General features: G+C 45.5%; 1 protein-coding gene across 5 annotated transcripts in view; it reads left to right on the top strand.

Annotated features, from left to right (window-relative positions):
• TBC1D8B (TBC1 domain family member 8B) overlaps positions 1-20,367 on the top strand; it is a 508,282-nt gene that overhangs the window by 440,902 nt on the left and 47,013 nt on the right. For 4 of the 5 annotated variants that reach the window (XM_029607568.1, XM_029607567.1, XM_029607566.1 and 1 more), the window contains 2 exons: positions 2,331-2,428; positions 7,849-8,308. In XM_029607568.1, the coding sequence (XP_029463428.1) occupies positions 2,331-2,428; positions 7,849-8,250 (500 nt within the window). In that variant the 3' untranslated portion in view covers positions 8,251-8,308. Of the gene's footprint in view, positions 1-2,330; positions 2,429-7,848; positions 8,309-20,367 lie in introns of those variants that run through there. The other variant, XM_029607571.1, reaches the window with a different exon arrangement.

Below are 20,367 nucleotides of genomic sequence, written 5' to 3'. Positions count from 1 at the left end.
ACAGCATGTGGGAGTGATAGAGAGCCTGGGTGTGTGAGTCAGACAGCATGTGCCAGTGAGAGACTGTGTGTATGAATGATTGTATGAGAGACAGCATGTGACAGTGAGAGCCTGTTTGTGTGTGTGTGTGTGAGAGAGAGAAATGCATGTGAGAATGAGAACCTGACTGTGTTTGAGGGAAGAAGATGGAGAGAAAAGGAATACAGAAGCAAAAAGGACAATATAAAAGGAATTGGCAAAAAAATAAGAAAGGGAAGGTGGAAAAAAAAAAGCCTGTGACCAACCGATTAGAAAACTAACATCAGCCAGCAAAGGTAAAAAAAAAATAAATTACTTTTTAGTGTTTGGCACATGTAATCTTTGGGAATGTGCAAGAATAGCACTTTCTCTATGCGGATCTCACAATGTACGAGATCAGCATGGAAAAAGTGGAAGCCCACGGGGCCTGCACAGAGGAGGCAGCAGAATGGGCTTCAATGTCAGTAGCAGCAGTCGGCGCCTCCCCAATAGCCATGTGGCAGCAGTGACAGTGGCAGCAAGATTACTGACATCTGGGGATGGTGGCAGTACCAGTCAGGGGACCCCTTCCAAGCAGTGTGCAGAGGTTCAAAAGCAGCAGAGTCAGCCCAAGCTGACTACCATGAATGCTGCACACTCTTACCTCTCTCTGACAGCACACTGGTGGGACATGGCTGACGCAGGGGCAGCCAGCAGCTCTATTAGACATCTCCTGAAAATAAGGCCTAGTGCATCTTTGGTAGCAAAAATTAATATAAGACACTGTCTTATTTTCGGGAAAACAGGGTATTTGGGACACTTCTGGAGATACGCTATTCATTTCTTCTATCTCTTTTATCTCGGGATTTGTGCTTGTGTATTTTCTTCATTAATTTCACGATCGGGACTTTCCTTCCTTCTGTAGTGGGTGGGGGGAGATACGATGAGGGTTGGGATTCATTTAATATTACAAATATTGATGCCTGTACATGATGTTTTGTTGAGAGAAATTTGTAACCTTTGTTATTGTTCAGTTCTGTCTTTATTGAAAATGTTAATTGGAAAAAAAAAAAAAAAACCACAGGCAGACTTACCATCAGGAGCAAAAGGGGGAGGAGCCTGTTCTGTGGCTGCCCCTTGTGTACCTGCCCATGGTATTCAAAACCCGCGAAACTAGAACATCCTTTATGCTGATCTCGTGATACACAAGATGAGCATAAAGCACTTACTTGGCCGCACGTGATTTGAATGCCACAGGGCTGGCACACGAGTAGCAGGAGAACAGGCATTTTCCAGTGAGGGTTTTTTTCTTCAACCTCCAGCCTCCCGGTCCTACTCTTATTCTTGGCTGCCTTACAGGCTCTTCTTCTTCTCGGCCACCAGTGGGATGGGGTCCACCGGCGACCTCTCGGGTCTGTTTTTCCTCTCAACCGCAGCTGCCCTGAATGAACACACACGGCTTGTCCACTGTGGCCTGTGACAAGGCCTTTCTTCTTGGGCCGCCAAGCAACGCTGATTGGGTGGGCCTGAGCCCAAAACAGGCCTATCTGTGTCTATGCCACTGGTACAGACTGAGATTGCAAACCCTCTGGTGACACAGCAGTACCTCATTTACTTGAATGTAACTCTCCTTGAGCTAGCAGTGAAAAGTGTGAGTTAAATCTAAATAAATTAAGCCACCTAGACTTTTCAGTAGATATAACCCACATTTGTGGCCGGTTATCCTGCTATCTATGGAGAATATCCATTACAGATTATCAACTAAGTTTTATTTCTGAAGAAAAAACATTTCTGTGCTCTCCGTTGATATTCTACAAAGTTTAGTATTGGATCCCCTTTCTTTTCTTTCTTTACACCTGTCTTTAGCTAAACTTGATTCCTTCCTTTCCTCTTCTGTGTTTTAGAGTTTCCTTTTTCTGTCTCCAATCTCTATGATCAATATCTCTGTATCTTCAGCTGCTATTGCTCAGCCTTTAGTCTTTTGTTCACATTTGTCAATTATTTATTTATTTACAGATTTTAACTTTTAAATCTAATTTATTCATGTTTCTAGTAAAATATATCAATAAGTTTCTTGTCCACATAGTATGGTATTGTTTAAGAGACAACTGTATTAAACATTTTTCCCATAGCACAAAACAGGAAAAACGTTTAGTACATCTGGCCCTAAATCTGAAATAAACACTTCAACCACTGCCATATTTAATGTTATATGGCTAACTCAGTTACTACTTACCTCAGAAAACAGATATCATATAGCATATTATTAAATATAAAACATTATTAAAAATGTTTATTTTACCTTATTGTGGTTTATTTTTCTCCTCAAACAGGAAAAAGCAAAATTGATATTCAGGCATATCTGAAAGAATGGCAAGATGAACTTGTGAAAAAAGAAGAAAGCATCAAGGATTTACCAAGAATGCATCAGGTAAACACTTTTTTGAGCTTCTGTGGAGCATGGTTCTTAATTCAGTGAATTATCGCACTGTGGGTTCACTGTAGTTCTAGATGTTTGTTTAGTAAAAAATCATATAAATTAATCTGTCATGTGCTTACCAGTAGATTAGACGATGGGTTAGGAAACCAGCGGAAGTAACTGGATAGGAATTGTGTGGGATTGAGAATTTTAAAAATGATTTAAGTTTATGCACATTATGAAGAAAACGTAGTTATTTTATTCAATTTCCCAAGTAGGCAGAGCCAGTCTTGTTTCAGCAGTCAGATAGATCTCTGATCGGATGTTTCTCCTAGGACAAGCAGGATGGTAGTCCTCAATCATGGGTGACATCATCAGATGAAGCCCGGCACGGAACTTTGATCTCAAAGATTCTAGAGCTTTCAGCATGCCCTACTGAGCATGTGCAGCTGTAGTCATCACCTTGCCCCCTAGACAAAGTCCCACAGTCTCTTGTTTTCCGCGGAGCTGTCGTCTTGCGGTTGTGGAGCTTATTCTCTTTTTTTTTTTTTATTAGAAAATGTTTTTCATGGTATTCGGCTTTGCTCTCTTCTTACAGTTTTGTAAGTGATTGGTTCTAGAGCTGCAGCTTTTCTTTTTCTTTTTCCAACTGCCTGCCAGCCGCATGGTGGGTTCTCCCAGGTGCAGCCTGACAGAGCCTTTGTTTAAAAAAAAACAAACAAAAAAAAACTGCTCCTGCAGGTTTTTGTACTTGTCCTCTCTGCTCGGTCGGTTTTCTTTTTTTCCACAGTGCTGACAGGACTGGACTATGTAGTCCGGTGATCCGTGTAGGCCACTGAGCCTGGAGACTCGCTTGAGTTCTACATGGGCTGGAGTTCCATGGTGGTTCACCGATTGCTCGACATCTGTGGATTCAGACAGTGGAAGGATCAAGGACCATGCCGTTCCTGTGGGGAGGAGAGCTCATCAACCCCACATCTCGAGGAATTAGTCTCCACGGGCAGGAACCCTGGATGATGTTGCATCCCCTCCTGCTTGCTGGCCTTAGCAATGCAATTTCCCTGGGAGAGAGGGTGAGTGGAGCCTGGGCTAGCGACTTGCTGCCACACTTTGGTGCCATGCCCATGAACAGTTGCCTGTACACAGCTGTGACTAGTGCACCGATCGTCCGATGCATCAATGTCAGGACCGTGTCGGGGACAGGGCCCATCTTCAGGTACCATGGTCCCCTTGACGCCATTGAGGTCCAGAATCACCCTCCTGCAATGAGGTGCGTGACCACTCACGATACCATGGTGGCATTCGGTGCTGTCGGCATCAGTGGAATTGGACTCTCGCTGAACCGGTTTGGGCATTGAGGCAGGGATGCAGTGCACTCGATGACATGGTGCCCTCGATGCACTCTGTGTCATGGTGCCTTTGGAGCACTCAATACCTCTGTGTTCTCAGTGCACTCGCTGCTAAGGTGCCCTTGATGCACTCAATGTTACGCTGCCTTTGAGGCACTTGAGGACACGGTACCCTCAGGGCACTCACCCCCTCTGCACGGTGCCCTCAGGCACTTGCCACGGCCGATGCCTCGGTGCCCTCGCAGCTCTCGTTGCCTTGGTACCTTTGCTGCGTTCAATGCTGTGGTGACCATGGTACTATTGATGCCACTGTGCTCTCATTGCCAGTGGTGCTCTCGATGCCCCGGGGCCCTCAATGCCATCAACATCCTTGATCCATCAAGGTATGTGCATGGCCATACTATGGGCTGGCAAGGTCGAAGCAGTGGCAAGCCCTTGATCCTGTCGACCCTACTAGGTCATCGAGGTGCACGACCTCATTGCCAGCATGATCTCAGTACCATTGCAATGTGGTGCTGCTCTAATATTATTGAAGTCCTCAAAGCCATCAAGGTGTGGGGCCACCAGAGAAGCCTTCAGACCACCAATGCCTCTCGTTACTGCCTCAGCTATGTTGAGCCCCACCGACCAGGCGCTGGATTCATTATTCAGTGCCCTTAAAGCCATTGTGGCCGTCAACTGCCAGGACTCTCAAGCCCCCACATGGCCCTGCAGCTTTCAGGGGCAGGGGTTCTTAGCCTCTTACGGATTAAGCGCAGGGGTTGCCACCTACTCAAGGCACCCTGATGTGCTGATGCATCTGTACGCAGTGGCCCGGTACCCTCAGAGCTCCGGGGTGGTGTCCACTACAGAGCACTGGGAAGCACAGAACTGCCCCTTCAACCATTGATCCCAGTGTTAGGGACCCGGCAAGATGTTCACAGCATCAATATTAATGTGCGCTAGCAAGGCTCTCATCAGCCGTAATGCTTGCAGGGCCATTCAGCTTGCAGCATCGACACCACCGGACAAATCGGTAAGCCGAGGGAAATTGCTGCTGGCGCTATTTACCGTCAAACTTCTTATGGATCACAGCATATGTCCGCAGTCCTCCATAAGCACCTGCACTCTCCTGGGACTTTGCTGCAGTCATTCCATGTGGGTCTTGCAGGTGAGCCAGTTCCGCCACAATTTCGATGACCTGCCTCCCAGACCACTGTCCGGTACTGAAGAGGGCCACACCATAGACTGCCACTTTCCACTATGCCTTACCCAGAGTGCCAGTGGTGCTGGGGACACCATCATCACACTGTGCTCTTCACTCCGCTGGAGTTATTGTGGCATCGTTGCTCAGCTTGCACAGTTAGGACAGATTAGGCATCTGTTCCAAGGGCCTCAGTCGCTGCCAGACATCATTCTCCCTGGCTGTGCAGTACTCAGCCACACTAGAGTTCTGCACCTTTTAGCATGGTCTCAGCCTCCGCATCAGCCCGTACCGCATAGTGCTGAGGAGCACTGATGGGGGAGGGGTCATTACACACTCTGTGCTTGGTCGTGGAGTGGCGTGTAGCCATCGACTCAGGCACATTGTTCTTGGTCCTAGCTGGGGCGTGGGATTTCTCCCACGAGCTCGGTGCTCAAGATCATGGGTGTGCCACCATCCATGGATGGGTTACCACAGCATAAATCCGCCCAATGCTCTTTTGCAGTAGAGGGCTTCCAATTGCCCTCTTTCGCCTGGGTGTTAGGGGGGGGGGGGTGTGTGTCTGGATAATTCCCTCCGGGCGGTCTCAATAGGTTATGTTCCGCAGCCACAGGGTTGGCCTAGGACTCTACTCCTAGTCGGATTCTAAGGTAAGAGCACATTGCGAGAGTGGCTCCAGTGTCCTCTCCTTTCTCAGCAGAGGCATATGTTTTCACCCTCTACCATGTTCTTATGGAACAGTCCCTGGGACTCTGTCCCTGATAAATGTTTTTTTTCTCTGCTCTGGAGTCCCGAGCCTCTGAATTGGCACGTCCTCCTTGGAGGACAGGGCTGGGGAGCAGCATCAGCAGTTGTTGGAATATCCTCAGCTGGGGCCCCTCTGGAGATTGCAGTGGTGACCTCCCCTATCCGAGGTGGGCTGCCTGTGGTGGGTTGGTCACATCGGTGCTTTAGCAATCAGTTGTTGTGCCTCAATTCTTCTTTAGGGGGATTGCTAGGCCTCGATCCCGCTGCTTCCCTCTCCCCTCTGGAAGGGAAGACTCGACTGGGTTCCAGGGCAATCCTTTCAGTTCCCTTCTCAACAACCGACTATGCACCCCTTTGAGGGGTGTTCTTTGATTTCCGTTCCTGGACAAGGGCTGACACTGCTTTGCTTGGCACCACTCCCGAGAATAGTTGAGAATAGCACTCTCCCTTGGGTGCTCTAAGACTCAGCAGGTCTATCCATGAGGGAGCCTGTCCAGTGTTGCTCCCCGGTGAACCTCCAGGTTTCTCCCTGTTTGGAAGTCACTTTTGAATCTGCTGGACTCGGTGAGCATCCTCCTTAAGGATCGCTATCGTCAATCATTCTTGCCTGCGGAACCCTCCACTGTGAGGAGAGTTTCAGGCCATCAGCTGGGCGATTGTGCCTTTCACCCTATTGCCATGTCTATGGCTGAGGGAGTTGGGGGCCGAGTACCCCGCAATAGAGTTACTGCCCTTTGCTCACAGTAGAGTGCAAGCTGTTTTTCCCCTTTTTCAGGATCACCCCATCTGCGGACAGAGGAGTCCTGGGACATACAACGTTGTCCATTGCTGGGCCAAGTGCTCCCTTAGGAGGGGTAGCTTCTCCCTTGGGGATAATTGCTCTCAGTTTCAGCTGTCTCAAAATGGGTCTCAGTGGGTTACTCCCTGCTGGTTTCGACAGTGAGTTGTTCGCTTGGGGTTGATAGACAACCATCGAATTGTGCTTGCCCTGGCAGTCCTCTGGTCTGCCTCCTTGTATTTGTCACTGCTTCTCACTTCCGATTGGATTGTCGAAGGGAGGGGAGATAAAGCTAATGCACCCATGGTATCTCTCTGTATACCTGCAGGGAAGAATACACCACATTTTTCCACTATTTTCGCCATTCTCTGGCCAATACTGCCTTAGTTTTTCCTCATTCTCTAGATTGCCCAAAGGGCCTTCCGCTTCCCTCGTGATCCTGTGACAGGATAGATGAACCTGTTCTGACAGGTGCTCTTAAGTGAGCATCAGGCTTATCCCATCTCCCTGCTAGGTAGTTTTTGGCTGCAGGTCGGTTTCGGGATTTGTCTCTCATCCCCTGAAACTCTTGGCCCTGTCCTGCGCATTCAGCTATGTCTGATGCTTCAACACACATTGTCTATCCCAGGCCTTGTTCTTTCAAGCGTGGCGTGGGTTTCTTCTGCCCAAACGGCCTACCAGCCATATCTGGGCACTCTTCTCCAGACCTTTGGCTGTCAGTGGTCGACAGTCTCTTCTGTAGGGTCTCGGACCCCAGTTTGTTTTTTCTGGGTTTTTTTCACACCGAAGGAAACTGCAGTTTTCGTCCTAGAGTCTCTCTTCTTTATACCTCTGGGTCCTTCCTGTATTCAGGAGGATCTAGATCCACTGTTTTTGTCAGAAAGGGATCCATAAAGCAGAGATCTTGCTACTGTGCAAAATATATTAATTAATGCTAAAGTATAATTTCAGTAAACATTTTCTTAGGCCTTTGCTGCTATATGCTCTGATACATTTGTGAATACTGAATATTTTTGAACGGTTTGATTCCCACATTAATAAAACACCGAACATGTGACCCGAAAGAATTTTCAGTTTAATTTGCAGTATTTCAAGATATGATTATTGGAAATCTATATTTTAAATTTAACAAAAGTAAGCTAATAACATCCCACAATAAAATATATCAAATGCTAGTCTTGTTTTCATTCAGAGTACCTCTTGAAAGTATATTATCACAGTTGGTTGTAGAGGCAGTAGGTATATTTTAGTTTAGAATAAGATTAGCAATTCACCATATTTGAAGCAGAAGTAAAAAGCTTTATTTTGTATATGATACAAAATGAAATCTGGAATGAAATTTATGTCAGCCCGTCCAACATTTTGTTTCCCTCAGTCTCAGTTTATTCAGTTCTCAAAGACTTTATACAATTTATTCCATGGAGATCCTGAGGAGGAACTGCTGTATCAAGCCATAGCAGCTGTAACCAGCCTTCTCCTCAAAATGGAAGAAGTGGGGAGAAAACTGCAAAGTCCCACCTTGCCAGCCAAAACCAAGCCTCTTGCAACAGACTCAGGTCCAGACTCCAGAGACAAAACTCAGGAAAAGCACGGAGAAGCAACAAGAGGCCAGCTTCCTCCCAAAGAAGACCACGAATGGTCATTTGCGTTTGAGCAGATTCTGGCCTCCTTATTAAATGAACCAGCACTAGTGAAATTTTTTGAAAAACCCACAGACATAAAGGCAAAGCTGGAAAATGCAAAAACCTCACAGATGAGAGCTAGAAGAAGAGTATAGTTTTCAGTGCTGTTTTATCATATATCAATTACCTGTGTTAAACAAATTCATGCATTCTTGCTGTCGCTGTTCATATTGGTTTACTGATCAGTGGGTTTACTCATGGAGTAGGAAAATGAGTGGACAATTTAACTATAAGTGATGCTAAAAACAAAGAAAGGTAGTTTAATGCATAATCACATTGTACTTTATATTCTTCATATATTTTGATATATTTCAAAATGACAGAAAAAGGAAACTCTATTCTTATCAATTTATTCTATACAACATATATTAAAAATACTAGAATCAGCCAAAAGGGGCATCATTTACATACTTACTGTGTTAGTATCCAAGAAATGTTCATATAGTGAGGAAAAAGCTTATTAAAGAAGACAAATATTTTCCTGTTAGGGCAGTTTCATATGCAGTAAATCATTAATAACTTGTGTGTATTTATCTGTGTAGAGTATTTTCAGTTCTGCGAATTTGAGTTCTTATCAGAAGAGCATTGGTGTTTAGATCTATGGAATCACTGTGCATCCTTCAAGTTAGTAACTACAGTCTTATCCAGTCTCCTTTCATTTTCCTTTTTTAAATAGTTTTTATAAACATGAACTTTATTGCTAGAATTATAAAACATGTGATCCCGATTCATCAAGGTTTTTTCCCATGGATGCAGAAAAGCCTTAGCAAAGCAGGCCCCCATGTTTCAGAGGCAAGGATGCCTTCATAGATACAGATCAAAGTGAGAAATGAAAATGTAAACAGGATGACAAATGGGATTTCTGTAACATAGGCCCAGTGGCAAGCCAGAACTGAATTTTTGGGGGTCCCAAGGTTAACTTGGGTGGGCAGTAGACATAGAAATCTAAGCCCTACTAGTTGTACCCTTATCGATTAAATAATTTTTTTTAATTTATTTTTTATTTAACATTTTTCTATACCGAACTTCATGACAAGCTTCATATCAGGCCGGTTTACATCAAACTTGGGGGTTAACTTAACAAAAAACCATATAACGAGAAGGCCGAGGCGCAGATACAAATAACAGGGGGAATGAACTTGGAGGCTAGAGTAGCCAGGAAATAAAGGACAGATAATATCTTATCATGTACCTTATAATGGATTTCTGAATAGTCTGGATTTCTGAATAGTCTGCAAAAGTCATCATGCATAAGTCACATTTTAAAATATTTTAATTATTTTACTTCAAGTATCAACAATAATGCCTTGTTGTTCAGTATTAATTTATTTTATATTTATTGCAGTTCATAAATGTACAATATCATGTAAAAAGTAAACAAAGAACGCTTAACATGAGATCCAATCACATAATAAAACAAATATCAATATATTCTTTTATGAATCATATTTCCAAAAATGCAGAGAATATCATAACTACAATAAAACAGCAATAATCATAATAAAATAAAAAATTTGCAACAGGTGCAGAAAAGAATTAGCACATGCAAAAAAAAAAGTTCAAATTCCAGTGTCACCTCAGTATCAGAAAAAAAAAATTTCTCTTCACTGCCAGTTTGTGAAGTAACACAACCCCGCAAACAATAAACAAATACCGATAAACTTTACATACCATAACAGCAGTAACCCTCAGGACTCAAACAGCAAGCAACCTTATCTATGAAGAGGTGACAAAACAAACATTATACCAGCCCTAGAACACTAATACTACCTAGTGGGCAAATGGAACAAACCAGACTGCTACAAATCCCTACAGAGAAACTACACACTAGCCAAAATACTGCATCTCTGTCACACATGCACAACACAGACAGACCCTTACCTAAGACAGAATAAGGTATTACAAATTAGAAACAAACATGCAGACAAAATTGAAATTAGACTCTGTGAACACTGGAATACTGAAAAAAAAGCAATGTACAAATATATAAGAACTGCACATTTCCAAAGATAGCATATTCCACTCGCTATGTTTTTTTTACCTTTGTTGTCTGATCTTATTTTTCTAATTAGTTGGTCCTAGTCTCTCTTTTTCCCCTTGTCTGTCTTTTCCTTATTCCTTTTTCAGGATCTTTTATTCTTCTTCTTTCTCCTCCTGTCTTCTTTATTTCCTCCTTCATAAACACACATGTTATCTCACAAATAAACTTTCTCTCACACAGGATGCCACTCTTCCATGCTTACACACACACAGGCTCCCATTCCCACAAACACAGCACACAGACTTTCCCATGTAGTTTCCCATTCCCCCCCCCCCACACACACACACCCACACACACACACACAGGTTCTCACATGATCTCTCACACATGCAGGCTCCCACTCCCATATCTATACTTCCCCATCAGGCTCTCACTTTCACATGCTCACACAAGGCTCTCAACATGCTCTTTCACACAAACACACAGGCTCTCACATGGAGGTTCTTGCTCCATTTCCATGCATATGTACACACACAGGCATTCACTCTCATGCATGCTACCACTCTCACAGGCTCCCACTCCCCCACAAACAAGTTCTACATGCTCTTTCTCTCTCCCTCATATACCCCCAGGCAGGCTCCCATTCTCACACATACCCCCAGGCAGGCTCCCATTCACACACTCACCCCCCCAGACAAGCTACCATTCACACACAGCCAGGCAGGCTATCATTCTCACACATGCAAACACAAAACACAGGCAGGCTCCCCATTGAGAGCAAAAGAGGGAGCCTGTTCTGTTGGTGCACCTTGTGTACCTGCCTGCAGTATTCAAAACTCACGGGGCTAGCACATCCTCTATGCTGATCTTGTGATGCACAAGATCAACATAGAGCTCTTATTGGCCGCACGTGTTTTGAATATCACAGGGCTGGTACACATGGAGGAGCAGCAGGAGAATGGGCACCTTCTGGTAGGGCTTTTTTTCTTTGACCACTGCCTTCCTGGTCCTACTCCTCTTTGCGGCCACCAGTGGGATGGGATGCACTGACGCCTCGCGGGCCTCTTCCTCTTCTCTTCCATTGGTGGGATGGGGTCCACCAGCGGCCTCCCAGGCCTGCTCTTCTTCTAAGCTGCCACTCCCCTGAATGTGCACGCCCGGCGTATCCTCTGCAGCCCTGTGACATGGGCTGTCTTCTTGGGCTGCTGAGCAATGCTGATTGGGTGCCCATGGCCTACCCGTGGCTATGCCACTGCATATGCCAGACAAGCATTTTGCTATTAAATAATGAAAAGAAACAAAAATAGGTTACAAAATGTCCTTAAGTACTTCAGCCTTCAAATGATTTCAATAAACTTGTCTATCAAAGCTCCCATAAAATCAGCACCTAGTGCAATGTATGCTTCCACTGGTTTTTTTTTCAGGTTGCATTTGAATGAGGGTTGTTCTTACTAGTTCCAAACATGGTTTTATTTTGTTTGGCATATCTCATGAGATATCATTTCCAATATTTGAATTCCATTTATCTTTATAGACCGTATACATCCGTTAAAATGGTCCAGTTTTAAATGTTTATATTACATTGTAACATCTGTAATGTTCATACTACTGAGCTCATTGTGGAAGATTTTTCATGATTGATGACTATCATCTTTAAAAGCATGTACTTATTTATGATTTTTCTATTTCTATTTTCTGCTACTCTGATATCTCAATATCAGCACAAATTCTGATTCAAAAACTCAGTTTGCAGAACATTTCAAAAGAGATTTCATCTTTGCTATTGTCTAGTGATGGTAAAGAAATCTATTTAAAGACTGACTTCCTCTGCATTAATAGGCCGATACAGTACCGACGCGTAAAAAAAAGTGCGGCAGAGCTGGGCGCCCACACGTTTGACATGCGCACATTTTAGTTCGCAAGCCGCTCGATTCAGTATTCAAATTAGACGCAAATCCAAACAGCGGCAAAGGAGCGTCAAAAGCGCGTCTGTGAAGCGGTAGGCGTTCGCAATCCATTTTACTGTATAGAGCGGTATACAGTGCCTATACAGTATCCAGGGTACACTGGCGCCATACCTGTCATTTCAAATGTCATTCCAGCAGGTAAGTGGATGGTTCTTTTCTACAGACCCCGGGGCCACTGCCCTGAGCATCCGGACGTCCTTGATCGGAGGCCACCCTCAACCTTCCATGTCCGGGCGCTTAAGGACGTCCGGGCGTCTGTGAAGGTCGGGGCCTTCGAGCATAGATACCTGGAAACATACGGGAACGCTGCCTTCCAACGTCCATGGCCGCTGCCTTCAGCGCCCGGCCGGACATCCAAGGTCGGGGCCTCCAAGCATGGACGTGCAAAAACGTCCGGGCGTCTGTGAAGGTCGGGGCCTCCGAGCATGGACGCCCGTAAACAGACGGGAACGCTGCCTTCCAATGTCCATGGCCGCTGTCTTGAGCGCCCGGCCGGATGTCCAAGATCAGGGCCTCCAAGCATGGATGTGCAAGGACGTCTGGGAGTCTGTGAAGATTGGGGCCTCCGAGCATGGACGCCCGGAAACAGACGGGAACGCTGCCTTCCAACGTCCATGGACGTTCCTGCCTCTTTCCGGGCGTCCATGATCGGAGGCCCGGCTGCCTTCCAACGTCCATGGCTGCTGCCTTGGGCACCCAGCCGGACGTCCAAGGTCGGGGCTTCTGTTTATGGACGTTCCCGCTTCAAATTAAATGCTGATGAACACATATAAATCGTTTAACAGTACATACATGGATGTGCAACACTGTGGATTCTCGGGTGTACATAGATTTACTAGCAGGGCAAATAGAAAAAGTTTCCCAGTACATACATGGATATGTAACACTGTGGATTCTCAAGTTTGTATTCTTAAATGAGCTATGCGTTCTTAGCTAAGCTTTTACTATTCATAAATGAGCTATGCATTCTTATTTAAGCTTATACTACCGTCAGCAGCCTCAGGGATGCCTGATTCTAGACGCTGGAGGAAGGCGTCCGTCTAGGCGTCCGCTGGCCCCCCCCCCCCCCCGAGCCTCAGGACACCTAGCAGACGCCGGAAGGCGTCCGTAGAGGTGTCCATGTCTCCGCTGGACCCCCGGAGCCTCAGGACGCCTAGTAGACGCCGGAGGAAGGCCTGGCGCGGCTCCCATCTCTCTGGCGTCCATAGAGGCGTCCATGTCTTCGCTAGACCCCCGGAGCCTCAGAGACGCCCAGAGATGGATGGTACAGTTGAACACATACCTCCTCCGGTCTTGATGCTGGGTTCTCCGGTTGGCTGGGTTCTCCTTGCTGCTGGGCTCCCTGTTGGCCTCTCCAATCTGCCTTGTAGAATTCGCTTGCTGAGCATTTCTCATTCTGCTTCTCAACCGAATGAAAAAGATCACCAGAGCCAATATATGCATGTTGTCCATGACGCTGTCCGGTCCGAAGCTGACTGAACACCACAGTAACGCCAGGGTCAGGGTAGGCAGTAAATATAGAGGTTAAAGACATGGTAAATAAGCTGGTTAAAAAAGTGATAATTTGGGCTCGCGTTACTGTATTGGGGGGAATACCTAATCCGATCATTAACATATATACATGTGGCGGGCGGAATTGGAATTGCGTCTTTTTCGGCAAGCGCTAAGGATGAGTAAAAGCCAATACTGAATCGCGCATCCGTCTTACGTGCTCAAAACGTGCGTCCAAAGCGGGTTAAAAACCGCGCAACCACAGCCACACTTTACTGTATCGGCCTGTGTGGCAGGCCAATTCCCACCAGTGGGTTAAGCACTTCTGCCAGCAGATTGGAAAGGAGTAAGAAGCTGACGACATGTATATATAGTCCTGCCCCAACATCAGCCCACCAGTATTCTCAGTCTCCAGCAGATAGTTAATATGCATTTCTCTACTGGGGATTGCCTGTTTAAAAAAAAGAAAAGAAGAAATAGAAGAAAACGGAAGATCGTCAGGCCAATTGTATAGCACCACTTGCCTCCTGATGTGATGCTGTTGGGTCCCTCCCTCAACAGAGAGCCTTAGTCCAGTAGCCCTGTTATGGCTGGACTTAAAATAAATAAATAAAATTTGCGGTGGCAGGCCAAGAGAGGCTCAATGCTGAAGACTTTCACCCTCTCCCGCAAAGCCGGGAACCATTCCTTTTCTCAGCCAGGGAGAGCTGAGCTCAGGTAAAAGTTTTCATTTAAAAAAAAAAAAAAATGAGTGGTGTTAGTGTAGCTACTTCCTACCAGGTCCTTCTCAGCTTTTGGCTTCTCCCACCCATGTCTCTGGGACGTTTTGTGAGTGTGACAGTATCTCAGGCACAGCAGCAGCCTTTTAGCTAGGCCCTGCTTTCAGGCTTCCTTCCCAGGCCACGTAGTAGGCTGAAACGCTTCCTTCGTGCCTTATTGTGTGTGATGGCACGCACCTGCGCACGCCTTCTTGTGCACCTAAATCTGCCTTCCCTGTTGTATGCCTTCTTGTGTGCGCGGGTCGTTCAGTGCATTTTGCACACGTGTACCTATATGTTTTCTGTGTGTGTGTTTCAGCGCGTTCTGTGCGTTTTTCTAAGGGGTGTGGGGCTGAGGACAACATGACAAGTGTGTCCCCTTCTTTGGTTAATCCACTGGCTGAGTCTTCAGGGGAGACTCACTCTCAGGATGTCAGATTCGGGCCTTTGGGGCCTAGCATGGAGCAATCTTCCTCTTCGTGGGTGGAATTTTTCCAGGGATTACAGACCTTTCTACAGGATCATCCTTCTGGTTCAACAATACTGTCTAAGTCGGGATCACATGCTCGGCGTTCCCTTGCGTCTGCCACCATGGGCAAATGCCATGGTGCTGTGCAGCCTTACGGTGTTCAGGTTCATGCGGATCAAGATGACACTGATGATGATTTGGGTGGCTCTGGATTTAGAGCCACATCAAACTTTCCTCTATTTCTTTCATAGAGATAGGTTGCCAGGTCTGATTTCTCAGACTCTGAAGACCCTTAGAGTGGTTGGGAATGGCTATTTGGATGTGCAGAAGAAGGACCCCATATTGGTTACCCTACACAAGGCTTCATGTTTCTTGCCCCTCCTGGATGCTATTCAAGAGTTGATTGACCTTGAATGGCGTGCACCAGAGGTGACCTTCAAAGGGGGGCACACCTTGGCAAAAGTTTCCCAAAAGTTGGCACATTGGTATGTTTGGTTATTAAGCAAACCACCATCCTGGTGGAAGGAAGGGCAGCTCTAAAGGATGCTCAGGATAGGAGGATTGAGGCTATCCAAGCAAGCCTTTGAGGCTGTGGTGATGAATTTGCAGATTGCTGCTTATTGTGCCTTGGTGGCCCAAGCTAACTTGTGTCTTTTGCAAGACTCTGGGGGTGCCTTTTCAGTGATAGAACCAGGGGCTGCCTTCTTGGCTGATGCAAGATGTGATGTGCTTCGCACAGCCTCCAGAGGAGTTGCTTCCATAATAGCAGCTAGAAAGCAGCTGTGGCTGCATAATTGGTTGGCTTACACTGTGTCTAAATCCATTCTCACCAAGCTGCCCTTTAAGGGTTCCCTTTTGTTTAGAAGTGAGTTGGAAAAGATGGCAAATAGATGGGGGGAAGCCCAGATCCCTCGTTTGCCAGAGGATAAGAGGCTGGCTTCTCGACCCTTTCGGGTAAGTAGCAGCTCTCATGACTATAGGTGATTTTGTTCTTATAGGGGAGCTTCTTGGAGATCCTATCCCTTTGGTAGGTCTAAGTCCTTGCGCCCCAAAAGGCCTCAGAAACATGCGAGCTCTGGTAGTGGAGCCTCTCAATCTACTCGGTGAAGATTTGCAGGCTTACCTGGTGGTGCAGGAGATAGGTGGGCGCCTATCTTGCTTTTATCACAGGTGGGCCCAGATTACATCGGACCAGTGGGTCCTCAAAATGGTTTGGTGAGGCTATGCTCTAGAATTTCTTCACATTCCTCCAGATGCCTTTATAATATCTCCATGCAACTCCCCTCAGAAGAGTGTAGCAGTGGACATTACATTGAGATGATTGTTAGCCCTGAAGTCTGATTCCTGTTCCCATATCATAGCAAAATACAGGCTACTGTTCCATCTATTTTATCATACCCAACAAAGAGAGGTCTTTTTGACCCATTCTGTATTTCAAGGGAGTCAGTCGTCATTTGTGGATCACTCATTTCCAAATGGAAACTGTTGGCTTTGTCATAATGGCAGTACAATCAGGGGAATACCTCATGTCTCTGGATCTGATTGAGGCATATCTGCATATTCCCATTCATCGGGAACATCAACAGTTTCTGCAGTTTGCCATTCTGGGTCGCCATTATCAGTTTCAGGCCTCACCATTCGGGCTGACCACTGCATCCAGAACCTTCTCCAAGGTCATGGTGGTGGTGGTGTTCTTGTGCAGGGACAGCATTCTGGTGCACCCATATCTGGAGACTGGTTGATTCATGCCAAGAGCATGGAAGAAGGTCTCCAGACTTCTCACAAGTTAGTCTACTTACTGCAGGAGATAAGATGGGTGGTAAGCCTAGCCAAGAGTAACTTACAGCCGTCTCAGACATTGAAGAATCTTGGTGTTCACTTCACTATGAAGCAGAGCAGAGTATTTCTACTGGAGAATTCAATTCAAAAGTTGATTGCTCAAGTTCGCACCCTGATAAGCACTGCTAGCCTAATAGTGTGTCTTATTTACAGGTCTTGGGTTGGATGGCAGCCACATTGGAAGTAGTTCCCTGGGGAAGAGCTCATATGCGACCTTTTCAGCGTGTGTTGCTTTCCCACTGGAACCCACAGTTGCAGGACCAAGCAGTGAGATTTCTCCTGCCTTTAGAAGTGAGTGCCCAGTTGCAGTGGTGGTTGCAGGTGAATCATCTCAGGAAGGGAGTTTCCTTGCTGACGCCGGATTGGTTAGTGCTCACAACAGATGTGAGCCTCCTGGATTCGGGGACTCACTGTCAGGAGTTGATGGTGCAAGGTCGCTGGAATGCCGAATTGTGGCAGTGGAGCATCAACCAGTTGGAAGCTCGAGAGGTGGTTCTAGCATGCTTGTAGTTCGCTGAGCACCTAGAGGCTCAGGAAGTCCAGATAATGTCAGACAATGTTATGACAGTGGCCTACATCACTTGGCGGAACCAAGAGTGTACAGATGTCAGAAGAGATAGATGCACTCATGGTATGGGCAGAGCAACATCTGCTAGGCATATCTGCATCTCACATTGCTGGAAAGGACAATGGACTCAGGAGAGTGGGAGCTAGTGGATGAAGCCTTTAAACTCATTGTGGATCACTGGGTCTGTCCATACCTAGCCTTTCTGGTGGCCTCCAACAATGCAAATGTTCCTTAGTTTTTCAGTTGCAGATGAGATCCCAGAGCGCTGGGCATCGATGCTTTCGTTCAGGTGTGGTCATCAGGCAGCCTGCTGTATGCCTTCCCACACTGACATCTTATAGACAGGATCATTAAGAGGATTGCAAGTCAAGGCAATGCTGTCCTTTTGATGACTCCAGATTTGGCCCATAGGCCATAGTATGCCGATTTGCAAAGACTGCTGATGGGAAGTCCCTTCAGGCTACTGCCTCGGAAGGATCTGTTGCAGCAGGGACCCATTCTACATAACAATCCAAGTTGATTTTGTCTTACGGTTTGGCCATTGAGAGGGCTAAGTTGTTGAAATGTGGTTATTTGCCTGCCATGATTTCCACTTTGCTTCGGGCCAGGACATTTTCTACATCTCTGGTTTTTTAGAGTAGAGTTTTCAAAGGCTGGTGTACTGAGCAAGGTTATCAGCCTCTCAGGGTAGATATTCCCTTAATTTTGGAAAAAAAAAATTTTTAATTTTTTATTTATTGAATTTTAATTACAATACAAGAAAACTCTTGTGTGAAATCAGTAAGGCCTATTCACAAGATTGAGATTGGTCTCTTTAAATCAAAAGTTCTACAAATCTGTTTAATCTATGCACCCCCTGGCATATTAGAAAACAATCCTTCACTACTTACTGAATATATTGCTAAACACATTGACATCAACATACCTGCCATCATTCTAGGAGACCTAAACCTCCATTTTGACCGATCCCCGCTTACTCCAGCATGTGAAGCCACCCTTGCTACGCTTAATGCCCTCGGATTCAAACAAATGGTATCAGGTCCCACACACAAGGCAGGACACACCCTGGATGTAATCTTCACAAACTCGCTCATACACACTGAACACCCGCAATGCACTCCCATACCCTGGTCAGACCACTACCGAGTCGACACTCGCTGCACTCTAAACTGCAACCCCCACACGCAACTCTCTAAGAAAAGAACCATAAATTTCAGAAAAAAATGCAAAACTGAAGACATTATTGAGGCAATTACAGAGGATCTCCACAATCTTGACCTCTCTGACGCCAATTCTACTTGTTCCTCTTGGCACCAACTTACCAGCAACATTGCAAACCGACTCTGTCCACTAATAACGAAGGAGATTGGCACTGAGAAGAAAGATAAAAAAACCCTGGTACACCACAGACCTTAGAGGAATGAAACTAGAACTTCGCAAATTGGAAAAGAAATGGCGCAGAAACCAAGATACAGCACATCTACAGAAATACAAATCTCTACTCCACCAGTATCGTAAAACCACAGATGAAGCCAAGAAGAACTATTATACAGCAAGAATCCATCAATACCAGTTTAACCCATGTGCCCTCTTCCAATATGTATCTAGTATAATTACCCCTCCTATAAACACCAACTCAGACGAGGATGAAAACAAATGTGAGAAGCTAGCTACCTACTTCCACAACAAGGTTGCCAATATCATGACCCGCTTCACTATGCCCTCTCAACCAGCATCCCTAACACCCATTAATACCATAATCACCTCAGCTACACTCTCTAACTTTGAAACAACAACTGCATCAGAAATTGAAATAATCCTCAAAAAAATCAAACTTCTGATATTGTAAACAAATCTATATCATCTGGTACTTTTCCAACACAGCTTAAGCATGCAATTATAAAACCTACACTCAAAACAGCTGACCTGGACCCTTCGTCCAGTCTCAAACCTCCCATTCCTGTCAAAAATTATGGAGAAAGTTATTAACAAACAACTCACAGATTTTCTAGACGAAAACCTATTACTCTTCCCATCTCAATATGGCTTCCGTAAGAACCATAGTACAGAAACTCTGCTAGTCTCACTCTCTGATACTATTCTAAAAACCCTTGATACTGGTCATTCCTACTTACTGGCCCTACTCGATATCTCTTCCGCATTTGACACTGTAACCCATCATACCCTCCTCGCCCGCCTCGCACAGATTGGCATTACAGGCACTGCTCTATCATGGCTCCAGTCTTTCCTGAAGGACAGAACATACAGCGTTAAAATAGACAGCCATGTATCAAAACCCAGAAAACTAGCACAAGGTGTTCCACAAGGTTCTGCTCTTTCATCTACACTTTTTAACATTTACCTATCTCCTCTCTGTCAACTTCTGGTGAAACTGGATCTTCCTCATTTTATATACGCAGATGATGTACAGATCCTCATCCCCCATCAACGATTCCCTCCCTAATGCTCTAAAGATCTGGGATACTGCTCTGGGGGAAATAAAAAAATCTACTTACTGAAAACTTCCTGGCTATAAACACTACCAAGACAGAGCTCCTAATCATCACATCCCACAATAACCTCCTCTCTAACCTCACTCAACATTCACCACAGGATTCTCTCAAATCACAGCAAGTCCGCAGCCTTGGCGTTATCATCGACCATCAGTTTTCATTAAAGAAATTCATCTCGGCTACAATCAAAAATGGATTTTTCAAGCTACATACTCTAAAAAGAATCAAACCGCTTCTACATCCGCATGACTTCCGGACAGTTTTACAATCTACAATATTATCAAAACTAGATTACTGCAATGCCATCCTACTTGGTCTCCCCAAAAACACCATACAACCACTACAGATGCTACAAAACGCTGCAGCATGCTTTCTCACGAACACGCACCGCCATGAACACATTACTCCTGCTCTCATGTTCCTTCACTGGCTTCCTGTTGCATCCAGAAGATTATTCAAAGTTCTTACACTGATTCACAAGTCGATCTACAACCAAGATATGCAATGGTTCTCCAATCATTTTATATTCCACACATCAAAGAGACCGATAAGGAAAATGCACCAAGCTAAACTCGCCACCTCTGCACTTAAACACATCAAACACGTTACCACCAGAGAACGCTCAT

The sequence above is a fragment of the Rhinatrema bivittatum genome, chromosome 6 (genome assembly GCF_901001135.1).
Source record: "Rhinatrema bivittatum chromosome 6, aRhiBiv1.1, whole genome shotgun sequence".
Classification (NCBI taxonomy): domain Eukaryota; kingdom Metazoa; phylum Chordata; class Amphibia; order Gymnophiona; family Rhinatrematidae; genus Rhinatrema; species Rhinatrema bivittatum.
The sequence above is the reverse complement of the archived record's forward strand: the minus strand, read 5'-3'. Positions and strand labels throughout refer to the sequence as shown.